The following is a 14,391-nucleotide window of genomic DNA, read 5'->3' as shown; positions in this document are numbered from 1 at the left end:
CACAAATAGAGCTTTCTTTTGGTGGTATTTGATCACCTCTGGGATTTTTATTTTCTGCTAAACAAATAAAAAAAGACTGAAAATTTTGAAAAAGATTTTTTTTGTTTTTGTTTCCAACTCTTCCTTCCCTACTCTTCCTTTACTAGTCTTCTCTTCCTAATCTACTCCTTCTATTCCTCTATTCCTAATCTTCTCTTTCTTCTCCTATACTCCAGTTTATCTCTTCCCGCTCTTCTCTTTCTACTCTTCCCTTCCTTTTCTCCCTTCCCATCCCTCTCTTTCTGTTCTTCCTTTACTACTCCGCTTCCTACTTTTCACTTCTTACTCCATTTCCATCTCTTTACCTCCAACTTTTCTCTTCTCTTCTTACTCTTCCCTTCCCATTCTTCTCATCATTTTCTTTCTTTTCCCTTTTTATTATTCTTTCTCATCCCTTCCTATTCTCTTCCTGTTCTTTATTTTCCCTTTTACTATTCCTTCTCCTCCCTTCCTATTCTTCTCTTCCTATTCCTTCCTTCCTTCTTACTATTCCTTCTCCTCCATTCCTATTCTTCTCTTCCTATTCCTTCCTTCTTACTATTCCTTCTCCTCCATTCCTATTCTTCTCTTCCTATTCCTTCCTTCTTACTATTCCTTCTCCTCCCTTCCTATTCTTCTCTTCCTATTCCTTCCTTCTTACTATTCCTTCTCCTCCCTTCCTATTCTTCTCTTCCTATTCCTTCCTTCTTACTATTCCTTCTCCTCCCTTCCTATTCTTCTCTTCCTGCTCCTCTGTTGCTCACTGATACAAATCCGTTACATTCCTATGAGCGGGTGTTGTGGTATTGCTCCTGTAGAGGGCGCCCCGCCCTCAGCTCGTCCTATTGATAGCTCTCGGCTCTCCGTGGTCCGGACTCGTAGTATCGGTGTCGGCGGTCCGGTCGGGTGTGCGGTGTGTAGCGGTGGATGTGAATTCTCCTCTCTGTCGGTCACTCGGTATGAAGATGTCGGTTCGGGGGATCTTTCTCGGATACTTTGTAGCAGTTTGCTGTAAGTTTGTGTGTCTTGTTGTGCGGTGCGGGCTGTGTGCTGGGAGTTGGAGGTCGGGCTGTTGCTTTGTGCTCATTGTCCGGACTCCGGAGTGCGGGATGGAGGGACCCCCCTGTATAGTGTGGGATGGAGGGACCCCCCTGTACAGTGCGGGATGGTGGGGACCCCCCTGTACATTGTGGGATGGAGGGGACTCCCCTGTATAGTGTGGGATGGAGGGACCCCCTCTTTACAGAGCATAATGGAGGGGACTCCCCTGTATAGTGTGGGATGGAGGGGACTCCCCTGTACAGTGTGGGATGGAGGGACCCCCTCTGTACAGTGCATAATGGAGGGGACCCCCCTGTACAGTGTGGGATGGAGGGGACTCCCCTGTACAGTACGGGATGGAGGGACACCCTGTATAGTGCGGGATGGAGGGGAGCCCCCTGTACAGTGTGGGATGGAGGGGACTCCCCTGTACAGTGTGGGATGGAGGGGACTCCCCTGTACAGTGTGGGATGGAGGGACCCCCTCTGTACAGTGCATAATGGAGGGGACCCCCCTGTACAGTGTGGGATGGAGGGGACTCCCCTGTACAGTGCGGGATGGAGGGACACCCTGTATAGTGCGGGATGGAGGGGAGCCCCCTGTACAGTGTGGGATGGAGGGACCCCCCCTGTACAGTGTGGGATGGAGGAGACTCCCCTGTACAGTGTGGGATGGAGGGACCCCCTCTGTACAGTGCGGGATGGAGGGGAGCCCCCTGTACATTGTGGGATGGAGTGACCCCCCTGTACAGTGTGGGATGGAGGGGACTCCCCTGTATAGTGTGGGATGGAGGGGACTCCCCTGTACAGTGTGGGATGGAGGGACCCCCTCTGTACAGTGCATAATGGAGGGGACCCCCCTGTACAGTGTGGGATGGAGGGACCCCCTCTGTACAGTGCGGTATCGAAGGGACTCCCCTGTACAGTGTGGGATGGAGGGGACTCCCCTGTACAGTGTGGGATGGAGGGGACCCCCTGTACTGTGTGGGATGGAGGGGACTCCCCTGTAAAGTGTGGGATGGAGGGGACTCCCCTGTATAGCACGGGATGGAGGGACCTCCTGTATAATGCAGGATGAAGGGGACCCCTCTGTATAGTATGGGATGGAGGGACCCCCCTGTACAGTGTGGGATGGAGGGACCCCCCCGTACAGTGCAGGATGGAGGCACCCCCTTTTACAGTGCAGGAATGGAGGGACCCCTCTGTACAGTGCGGAGATAGGGGGCTCACCCCATCCTCCATCCGACCTGCAATGTGTGAGGACTGTCTGCATTGTTATTATGTATTATGCATGCCGGACAGAGAATCACACACACTGATTCCTTCTACTTCTCTTTGCTGGAGATATGGAAACTAAAAATCAAAACTTTAAAAAGCCGGGCTAACCCAGAGGAAGGCAGATCTCCCAGGAATTCCTATTTACAAAATACTAGACACATAGAAATATATATATATATATATATATATATATATATATATATATATATATATATATATGCAAGTTCATGATAGTTACAAAATAACAATAATAATAAAGTTAATATTTATACATTAATAAAATAGCAATAATATATAAATATATATGTATATAATATAATAATATATAAATAATACATACAAGTCTGTAATATATACACATTCATAATTTGAAAAATGTATTTATTATTAATAATTTATATATAATACATACAAGTCTGTAATATATACAACAATAATAGTAACAATTATTCATTTATTATTATTAACAATTTATAAATAATACATACAAGTATGTAATATATATACAATAATAATTGTAAAAATTATAAATTGTATTATTAATTACTGTGTGTGTGTGTGTATATATATATATACCAAAAAGAGAGCGGCACTCACGGGTCTTCAAAGGTGAATGCACGATGGCGGTTTAGGAAGATGAGCTTGTGGCTTGCTGAAACATCTAATGAAACCGCCATCATGCATTCACCTTTCAAGACCCGTAAGTGCCACTCTCTTTTTGGTTGATGTGCACTACAGTCTTTGCTGTGCACCCACGCCCATCTTTTATCCCTGATTCATGTGTAGTGACAACCATTGGATATCATTTTATATATATATATATATATATATATATATATATGTATGTATGTGTATATATATATATATATATATATATATGTATTTATACATTATATTTTATATCATATATAAAATAATATAACAACATACACAATCTAAGGCTGCTTTCACACTGGGGCGGTATTCAGGCATTACAGCGCTAAAAATAGCGCCTGTGTAACGCCTGAAAAAAACCGGCCCCTTTAACTCCAGTGTGAAAGCCGGAGGGCTTTCACACTGGAGCGATGCGCTGGCAGGACGGTGAAAAAAGTCCTGCTAGCCGCATCTTTGCAGCGGTGAAGGAGCGGTGTATTGACCGCTCCTATACCGCTCCTACCCATTGAAATCAATGGGACACCGCGGCAACACCGCCGGCAAAGCGCCGCTGCAGCGGCGCTTTGCGGGCGGGTTTAACCCCTTTTCGGCCGCTAGCGGGGGTTAAAACCACGCCGCTAGCGCCCGCACACCGCCGCTAAAACGACGGTAAAGCGCCACTAAAAATAGCGGCACTTTACCGCCGACGCCGCTCCCGCTGCAGTGTGAAAGCAGCCTAAGAGAGTTGTATGTTCCCAGATCTCAGTTTGTACTTGTGCTCTTTAGTTTATAGAGTGTGACCAGTTTGTATATTGTCACTATAAACACATATAGCTGGGTTTCTCCTTAACAAAATCAAATCACATTTTCAATGTCCAGAGGAGAACATGCCATTTGAAATACTTGGTGTGTTTTCTTTCCTATGGTAATCAAGGTAATTGAAGTGTATCTAAGTTCAGAAACAAAAATTTAATGTATTGTAACTTACCAGTACTTAGATGTGGTGGCTGCATTGAGTTTCTTTTTCTAGACTTTTTTGCACTTTATTTCAACCTGGTGATCCTGAAGACAACACTTTCTGTCCCTTTATGTCTATTCTCATTTCTCCGCTGTATCTATGGAGGAACCATGGTTGTCACACAGGCTGGACTTATAACATATCTGTGTTTGTTCATTTTGATTACATGGTGAATTGAGGAGAAGTGACAGGATCAATGGGGGTTTTCTGTACTTGCTGAAAATGTTCTTAGGCCGCGTACACACGGGCGGACTGTTCGCCCAACCTTGTCCGCTGAACAGTGTTTGGGCGGACAGTCCGCTCGTGTGTGGGCTTTCAGCGGACAGTTTCAGCGGACAGTTGGACGGACAATGTCTTTCGGAAATTCCGAAAAACTGTCCGCTGAAACTGTGTTTGAGCGAACAGTCCGCCCGTGTGTGGGCTTGTCCGCTGTACTTTCGAAATGAGCGGACTGTTCCCGCTCGGAAAGTCCGCCCATTTCGAGCGCGTGTACAGGTAGGCGGGGCCCGCGAAGGAGACGTCGCGGGCTCCGCCGCCTGGAATGGGCTTAAAGGGGAACCCCAACGCCGAAAAAAATCGGCGTGGGGGTTCCCCCCAAGTCCACACCAGACCCTTGTCCGAGCACGCTACCCGGCCGGCCAGGAAAGGGGGGCGAGCGAGCGCGCCCCCCCTCCTGAGCCGTACCAGGCCGCGTGCCCTCAACATGGGGGGTGCCTTGGGGAAGGGGGGGGCCGCGCGGCCCCCCCACCCCAAAGCACCTTGTCCCCATGTTGATGAGGACAAGGGCCTCTTCCCGACAACCCTGGCCGTTGGTTGTCGGGGTCTGCGGGCGGGGGGCTTATCGGAATCCGGGAGCCCCCTTTAAGAAGGGGGCCCCCGGATACCGGCCCCCCACCCTATGTGAATGAGTATGGGGTACAATGTACCCCTACCCATTCACCTGTGAAATAAAGTACAAATAAAAACACAACACAGGGGGAAAAAATATTTTATTGCACAGCCGGGGGTCTTCCGTCTTCGGGGGTCTTCTCGCCGGACTCCTCCGCTATGTGTGTGTAGCTCTTTTGCCAGCGGAGGAGTCCGGCTTTCTTCCTCCCCGCCGCCGGCCTCTTCTCCCGACTTCGGGGGTCTTGTCCCCCTCTTCGGTTCTTCTGCCGGGCCACCGCGCCTGGTCCGGTGGCCCGGTCTTCTGTCGCCGTCTTCCGTTCTTCTGTCGCCGCCTTCGGTTCTTCTGCCGGGCCACCGCGCCTTCTTGTAGCTCTTTTACAGGCGGTGGCCCGGTCTTCTGTCGCCGTCGCCGCCTTCCGTTCTTGTTCTTCTTGTTCTTCTCCAGGCGATGTTGACACGTCGCTCCCTCCGGCCGGAATGCCAGAGCCGCCCTGCGCTGTGACTTATATAGTGACAATGGGGCGGGGTCACATGGTATATGTCACATGGGTTGATGTCACATGGTGACCCCGCCCCCTTACGATGTCATAGTCCCCATGTGACATCAACCCATGTGACCAACCCATGTGACATATACCATGTGACCCCGCCCCATTGTCACTATATAAGTGACCGCACAGCGCGTCCCCGGCATTCCGGCCGGAGAGCTCGTCGAGTCAACATCTCCAGGAGAAGAACAAGAACAAGAAGAAGAACACGAACGGAAGGCGGCGACGGCGACAGAAGACCGGGCCACCGCCTGTAAAAGAGCTACAAGAAGGCGCGGTGGCCCGGCAGAAGAACCGAAGGCGGCGACAGAAGAACGGAAGACGGCGACAGAAGACCGGGCCACCGGACCAGGCGCGGTGGCCCGGCAGAAGAACCGAAGAGGGGGACAAGACCCCCGAAGTCGGGAGAAGAGGCCGGCGGCGGGGAGGAAGAAAGCCGGACTCCTCCGCTGGCAAAAGAGCTACACACACATAGCGGAGGAGTCCGGCGAGAAGACCCCCGAAGACGGAAGACCCCCGGCTGTGCAATAAAATATTTTTTCCCCCTGTGTTGTGTTTTTATTTGTACTTTATTTCACAGGTGAATGGGTAGGGGTACATTGTACCCCATACTCATTCACATAGGGTGGGGGGCCGGTATCCGGGGGCCCCCTTCTTAAAGGGGGCTCCCGGATTCCGATAAGCCCCCCGCCCGCAGACCCCGACAACCAACGGCCAGGGTTGTCGGGAAGAGGCCCTTGTCCTCATCAACATGGGGACAAGGTGCTTTGGGGTGGGGGGGCCGCGCGGCCCCCCCCTTCCCCAAGGCACCCCCCCATGTTGAGGGCACGCGGCCTGGTACGGCTCAGGAGGGGGGGGCGCGCTCGCTCGCCCCCCTTTCCTGGCCGGCCGGGTAGCGTGCTCGGACAAGGGTCTGGTGTGGACTTGGGGGGAACCCCCACGCCGATTTTTTTCGGCGTTGGGGTTCCCCTTTAAGCCCATTCCAGGCGGCGGAGCCCGCGACGTCTCCTTCGCGGGCCCCGCCTACCTGTACACGCGCTCGAAATGGGCGGATTTGCCTCCTCCTTACGTGGGCGAGTCCGTTCATTTCAAAAGTTGAGCGAACTGTTTGCCCAACCTTGTTCGTCAAACAGTCCGCTCGTGTGTGGGCAAGTCCGCTCATGCAAATTTTGAGCGGACTGTTTGACAAACTGTTTGCCGAACAAGGTTGGGCGAACAGTCCGCGCGTGTGTACGCGGCCTCATTCTGACAAATGAAAACCAATACAACTGCCATATCTAATGCTGGCCAGCTGCAGTATATATGACTTTTGTTTTTAGGTTTAGATGTGCTTTAACCTCTTCTCACTGATGGTACACATACATATGTGGCATCTCAGTGGGTGAGCATTAACAATGAGAGGCCGCATATATGCAGTCCTATGTAATGTATGTATTCTATTACATTGCAAGTTCTATTAGATTTTAAGTGTCCAGGAACAAGGCCCTCCTAACCCTCTTGTATTGAATTGTATTGTCGCTGAATTGTCTCAAGTGGAGCTTCTCCTTTTTGTGTAGAGCTCTGCTTTAACTGAGATGGCAAGTTCCCTCTTAGTCATTGGCATTGTTGGGAAAATCATTCTGACTGAGCTCCCTGGTTCGTTCACTTGCCACAGCCATGATGGGGAAGTCTTAAGTAGGGCAATACATGACTCTTAATTTTGGCAGATTCCTGCTAAATTGGTCAAAATTCAAAGCATGATTGACCCTGTTGGCACCCCTCAGCTCTACAAAAGTTGATTTCAGAATCGAAGGAGCCTGACTTAATCTTGGCCAAATAGCACCTGCAACCAATCAGATGCAGTCATTGTTTCAGATATTAAAGTGGAACTAAACCCTTCTATCTGTTTCATCCAAGGAAGCTGCCATCTTGGCCTCTGTTTCATCTTCAGTTTCCATGATAGATTTGAAACATGTTTTATTTCTAGGTCCGTCAGACTTTTGGGAAAAAATAAGTCAGCTGGAGCCCACACATGATCAAATTGTACGATGGCTTCCAGTCCGCCGGTCCAAGTCTGCCGGAAAGTCCAATCGTGTGTACGCGGCATTACTCTGCGTATTGCCTTCTTCAGTCATTTTATGATTCGGAGAGTGCTGGAGAAGCAGTAATGCTAGACATACCCATGGCAGTTTTTGGGCAATTTCAACCAGGTTTTCATAGCAAACAGATCAAAGCAATCTACCACTAACAGTTCCTATAATTTCAATAGAAGTTGCTGGTTGCATTGGTCTGCTCTGTCAAGTTTGTGATTGAGGTTGCACTTTAACTTTGAGGCAGCCCATAGATGATTTTCTTTTCTTTTCTTCCACCTGTGGTGGAAGGAAACAAAATCACTCAGTACCCATATCAGCACAGTCAGTGTTGATGGGGGAATTTCTTCAGCAGCACCATTGTGTTTTGCTGGCAGGGGGCATGGGGAGCCTTCCCGGCTGGCGGAACACAATGATTACTAAACTTACTGATATTTTGAAGGATAGACCATCTTGCAAGCCCTTTGTTCCTTGAGTGGGGCTACCTCTTGAACAGCCAGATGTTATAGGTGTTTGGGCTTGTAGGTCTACACGGTGGGGAACATTTTAAAATACTTTATATTGTCATAATAGGTCTAGATAGTATGGATTAATAAGAACTGCACATAACTTCCTAAGAACAAGGATTTGATTGCGAACCTGATCAATATTTAAAATCAGGAATGTTTCCAGGGCCAAATCTCCCAACATATGGGATGCTTTCCTGAGCCAATGAATCTCAGCCAATCACAGAGAGAAAGTGATTCATGAAAACGGTAGCGAGAAAGGAATGGAAAAAGTGGAACTGTTCCCAGAGCAAACACATTTCTTATTGTAGTTGAAAGATGAAATTTGATTGGATACTCTTGGCTAAACCTTCCCTTTTGCTTCAATAGTCTCTTGAGCCATTTAATAAATCAGACCCGTCATGTCGCCTGGCTTATAAAATACTTTTTGACATAGGAATTGACATTAGTGTGCAGAGTTAGAGGTTGAATTGTGCAGTTTGACAAAAATCTCCTGACACAAACCAGGCATCTTTAAACATTTGATGAATGTTATTTTTTTTTCTTAATGTTTGGATTTGCTTCTGTTATCTGGTATTCATAAAAATAAATGGGCCAGACCACTTAAAACTGATATTTCAGTTTTTTGAGAGAGCTCAGCCATGTGACATCTTCCTAGATATTTTGGAGACTCTTTTGGCGAGATCTTTGAATTCCTGGGTCTTCACACCTGCTATGGCTAATATTAGAGTGGCCCACATACCCTGTTGAATTTTTGAAATACTTTACATTTAGAAGAATGCAACAGTAGTGGCTGGAACATACATAGGAGGGTGGGAATAAAACTCTCAGGTGGACTGGAACAGAGTCGGAAATTATATCAGGGAGATTCCACTGTTGGGGTATCCAAACCATAGAAGAAACCAAGGGTTCACTCACTTAGTCACCAAATATCACTTATGGGTGGACTGACGCATTAAACTTCTCATGATGTTTAGACTGCGCATATGGAAATGAGAAATATCTTAATTTGCAGCTTGGTAAATGTGCGTCAAATGATTGTTGAATATTATTCATCTGAGCAAACACGCCATTGAAATTGGTGGATTTATATCATAAATGTGCCAACATTATCAGACTCCATATTTTATTTACAAAGAGCAGACCCCTCTAGCCTCTCCATGATCCTGGACCTTAAAGAGCTTCTTCTGTGCACCCCTGGGAGGCGATCAGGACCCTCCCATATCCTTCCCCCATAATCTTTCCTGTCCTTCCCCTCCTTTTTATTTCTTTCTTTTTTCTCCTCTTCTATGCATCTACCTATCTTCTCTGCATCTACCTATCTTAGCTTTCTCTGGTTTGAACCAGGTTAGGTCCTTAAAGCAGAGCTCCACCCAAAAGGGGAAGCTTCACTTGTCTGCCTCCTCATCTCCTCCGCTGTCACATTTGGTACCTTTTGGGGGGGAGCAGGTACCTGTTTTCAACAGGTACCTGCTCCCACTTCCAGCTGAGTTCGCCACGGTGAACTCAGATGGAATTTCGGCCACCCTCCTCCTTCCCCCACAGTTGGCCCATTCACAGAGTGCAGCGTGTTTCGCACATTCGCAGTAGAGATCTGCCTGTAAAGCCACAAGGCTACACTGCTGGTTTACCTTAGTGGAGATGGCAGCAGCAGCACCCCACAGCTGATTGAAAAATTGGCTCAGGAAGGGACATTGCTGAATTCCTGGATAGGTAAGTGTCTTAATATTAAAAGTCACCAGCTACAGTATTTGTAACCGCTGACTTAATTTTATTTTGAAGGACCCTGGAGCTCCACTTTAAGTTTAATAATGTTATAAAAATGTGAGGGATGGTATTGCCTGCTGATGAATGTGGCATGAGTCCAACATAATGTCCTGTATGTTGATTGTACTAAAGAATAGAAGTGTACTTAGGGGCACGATATGTGGCCCTTAACCCCTTCACAACAACTGTATGCAAATTTGCGTTCATGGCTTGAAGGGGTTAAACCGGGGTAATGCCGCCTTCTCCCGGGCCTCCTGTCCCACAGAGAGACCCGAGCTACCAGCCGGTGCATCTGCTGAAACCCCGAACAAAGCCAAATTCAGCTTTGATCGGGTCTCCAATGTAAAATCCCTGAAGCGATGTCACATCCGGTTTACTCGGCTGCCAATGGCGCCGATTTAAAAAAAATGACAGTATTCAGAATCGTTGATTGCGGCGACCTGGATACTTTTAAGTGCAAAAGATTGATTTGGGGTAAGGTATTCCTTGTGAAAGCATTAAAAGTGATCAGAATTTATTTTTTATTTTTTAAGGGACAATGTAAAAAAAAATGTAAAAAATTAAAAATAAATAAGAAAAAAATAATTTTTTTTATTAAAGCGCCCCCTCCCTGTGCTCGTGCAGCTAAGAAAACGCATAAGTAAGTCACACCCACATATGTAAACGGTGTTCAAATAATACATGTGAGGTATCGTCGCGATCGTCAGAGTGAGAGCGATAATTCTAGCAAAAGACGTCCTTTATAACTCTAACCTGGTAACTGTTAATTATTTTTTTAAAGCATCGCCTATGGAGATTTTTATGTACCGTAGTTTGTCGCCATTCAACGAGTATGCACAATTTCAAAGCATAGCATATTGGGTATCTATTTATTTATTTAAAATCATCTTTCACATTATACAAAAACAATTGGGCTAACTTTACTGTTTCGTTTTTTTTTAATTCGTGAAAAAAACATTTTTTCACAAAAAAATTATGTTTGAAAGAGCTCTGCGCAAATACCATGTGACCTAAAATATTGAAACGATCGCCATTTTATTCTTTAGAGTCGCTGTTAAAAAAATATATATAATGGGGATTCTAAGTAATTTTCTAGCAAAAAAATATGGATTTTAACTTGTAAGCAACAATGTCAGAAATAGGCTTAGGCATGAAAGGGATATGAATACCTTACACTGTATTGTTTGAATTGTAATAGACATGACAATTATCACCATACCGTTTCTTAAAAAACTATGGCTGCAAGCTTCAGAATCTAGTTTATCTCGGGGTATCGGGTAGATATAGAAAGCACACTTCCATAGAGACCAAAAGGCAGTGCCTAAACCTCCTGGACTCATACGGAGAGTAGCCTAGAAATTCAGTGAGAATGGGGGGGATTTACTAAAACTGGAGCACTCAGAATCTGGTGCAGCTCTGCATGGTAGCCAATCAGCTTCTAACTTCAGCTTGTTCAATTAAACTTTGGCAATAAAACCTGGAAGCTGATTGGTTTATATGCAGAGCTGCACCAAACTGTGCACTCGTCAGTTTTAGTAAATAACCTCCATTGCGTAAGTCAAATAATTAATGATCCTTCATTGTCAATAGACTTTTGAATTTTTTAATATTATTTGTAGGATTTAGCACATACTATATGTGATCTGGCATCCATTACCTAGACACAAACATTCTGGACCAGTGTTGTCCAACCTTTTGACCCTCCTGGGCCACATTGGAATAAGATGATTTGTCTTGGCTGCACATAAAATACATTAACAATAAGGATAGCCGATGAGCAGAAAAAGTCGGACAGATCACAAGTTAACAATCACCTATATAGATAATATACCTTGAGCAAAGAAATACAATGATAGTGGCGCAGGTTATAGTATATAGCATGAGATTGAGATTAGAGTCCATACAAATATCCTTTATTTACATATATCCAAATTAGAGCTGCACAATTCTGTCCAAAATGAGAATCATGATTTTTTTTGCTTAGAATAAAAAGATCACGATTCTCACGATATGAAATCTTTCACATTATACAAAAAAAAAAAATGGGCTAACTTTATTGTTTTTTTGTTTTTTTTTATTCATTTAAAGTAATTAAAAAAAAAAATTGCATTTGAAAGACCGCTGCGCAAATACAGTGTGACATAAAATATTGCAACAACCACAATTTTATTCTCTCTCTCTCTCTCTCTCTCTCTCTCTCTCTCTCTCTCTCTCTCTCTCTCTCTCTCTCTCTCTCTCTCTCTCTATATATATATATATATATATATATATATATATATAGATAGATAGATAGATAGATAGATAGATAGATAGATAGATAGATAGATCTGAGTAATAAAACTTTTTTTGTAATATTTTTTATTATGAAAGTATAATAGGGCAAAATAAAACTAGTGCAATATTTGAAAAGTTTTTTTACAAATCATCGCATCAATATCTGGTTTGATGGATGTAGTAGCAATTCTCAATAAATTCTCAAGGTGCTCATGAGATTTTTAGGTTATAATTTTGCCCTTCATGTGTTTCATCCTTGAAAATAGTTGCTCACAAATTTAGGTGTTGCTGAAAACTGATGAGATGAATAACGTGTGATTGTGAAGAGTGAGCTATTTTTAAAAATTGTAAGTGTAAATGTATTTTTACAAAAAATAAAAAAAATAAAAATAAAAAAATATATATATTTATAAGTAAGTTTACAATTTTGTGTTGTGTCGCATTCATAGTCATCTTTGGTCGGACACCCCTGTTCTAGATAATGTCCTAATTGTCCACAAAAATTTCCAAAGAAATTTTTCATGTTTGACGACACAAAGAACAGTAAAGCCTCTCGTTCTGAGTTACTGTCCTTCTCAAAGTGTTCACTAGCTAAGAATGCATTGACATTAACACTGTAATCTGAACCTATGGAACTGTCCCTATAGAATTGCTGGATGTACATATTCAGGACAAAAAAAATAAAATAAAATAAAAACATCTAGGTCAAATTTTCAGTTGTGAATTCAGGTGACCATGTTGGTTAATCTGGCCATTCATCGCTTAGCACTATACCATCAGCACGGAAAATGTGTACAAGTCTGAGCAATAAAATACAGTTCGGGCTGGCTGCTGTAGAATAGATTGCTGAACTTTGCACATCATCATTCTGTGTGTGGAAGGATTAACAAAGGGTCATTTCCTGATGAAGCACCGCTATACTCAGTGGTACATTACAGGCTTCAAATAAGGCTCTTTTACAGTAATGTATTTAATTAAAATGAATAATAGTAAAACAAATAAATATATCTTTTTAATTTCCGTTGAACTATTGTTATTAACTTTTTTTAACTTTTTTGGTGAAAGTTCTGGGAATCCTAGGAATGTATTTTCAGGATAAGATTCTCCTTATCAGGTTGGCACAGCACACAAAAGAACTAGAAAATGTAGCGTAACTTGCACTGACTCATTTATTCCACAATAACCCACCAAAACATAAGTCGACTCACATGGTGAAAATAACAGCTAAAGTATGTCAGCTAATAGTGTCACAAGGACATATGTCACAAGCTACTTTCTTTCTTTTTTATCTTTTTTTTTGTTTGCTTTTTTATTTTATTTTTTTATTTTTTCAATCCCTCTGTTGTCTCCCCCTCTTTTTCTTTTTTTTTCTTTCCTTTCTTTGTTTTTTTTTTTCTTTCTGTTTCTTGCAATATCTCTCCCCCATTCCTCTCTTCTTTCTTTTTTTGTTTCCTTTATCTGTCTTTTTCTTTTATTTTTCCTCTTTCGTCTTTCATTTACTTTATTTTTTTATAACTTTTTTGCCTTTTGTTCCATTTTTGGTTTTCTCTCTTTTTTCCCATTTTTATCTTTATTTTCTCTTTCTTTCCGTCCCTCTTAATTTTACTCTTTCTCTGTCTTTGTTTATTTTTCCTTTTCATTTTTTTTTTTTCATTCTCTTTTTTTATTGCCACAAAATAAATAAGTATTAAATAACAAGAAAAAAAAACTATAATGAAATATTGTCTTTTTCTCATGAGAAAACTCCAGTAATTCTTCAGAAATCTATCTCTTGTTCTTCCTCCTTTTATGAGAATTACACTTTCTCTAGATCTAGCACCATAATCCAGGGGACCCTTCCACTTAATGGTGAGAATCCAAAATCAAGCTTTGAGCTGTTCACCCAACTGACATAACGGAAGGCAGAGAAATTTAAAGTGTTACTAAACCCACAGCAGTAAAATCAGTCTGTATATGCAGAATAGCATGCTTGTTATACTCACCATGGAACCTAAGAGGTTAATCCTGCGTATTGTGTAAAAAAGGCTGTTTGATCCTGTCTTCTCTGATCCTCCCCTTCTTCCACAGTCCCCAATCCATCTGCTCATAGTACAAAGCCATAAGGCATACTCTTCACATGCTCAGTTTGGTGTGTATTGCTAGAGAGTATGGAGGGTACATGTGATCAGCACTGTCCAGACAGAGGGTCAGGGGTCCTGCAACCTCATAGGACAGTCAGAAGAGAATAAAAACTCCTCCTACAGGCTTTAACTAGACACAGGTAGAAGTCATAAGACTGCTATATACTGCTGATGAGAAAAGGTATTTAGCAATTTATATTTACCAAAATAAGTGCATTTCCATGTTCTGTGT

General features: G+C 43.7%; 1 protein-coding gene across 2 annotated transcripts in view; it reads left to right on the top strand.

Moving 5' to 3' along the window:
- The first annotated feature begins 798 nt into the window (after window positions 1–798).
- Window positions 799–14,391, top strand: part of JAM2 (junctional adhesion molecule 2) — a 136,184-nt gene continuing 122,591 nt past the window's right edge. The window contains exon 1 of one of the 2 annotated variants that reach the window (XM_077480041.1): window positions 799–1,029. In XM_077480041.1, the coding sequence (XP_077336167.1) occupies window positions 978–1,029 (52 nt within the window). In that variant the 5' untranslated portion in view covers window positions 799–977. The remainder of the gene's footprint in view (window positions 1,030–14,391) is intronic. The other variant, XM_077480040.1, reaches the window with a different exon arrangement.

Source organism: Lithobates pipiens, unplaced genomic scaffold, assembly GCF_037356315.1.
Source record: "Lithobates pipiens isolate NorthernLeopardFrog02 unplaced genomic scaffold, aLitPip1_a1.2 Scaffold_16, whole genome shotgun sequence".
NCBI classification, from domain to species: domain Eukaryota; kingdom Metazoa; phylum Chordata; class Amphibia; order Anura; family Ranidae; genus Lithobates; species Lithobates pipiens.
This window is presented reverse-complemented; position numbering and strand designations above follow the sequence as displayed.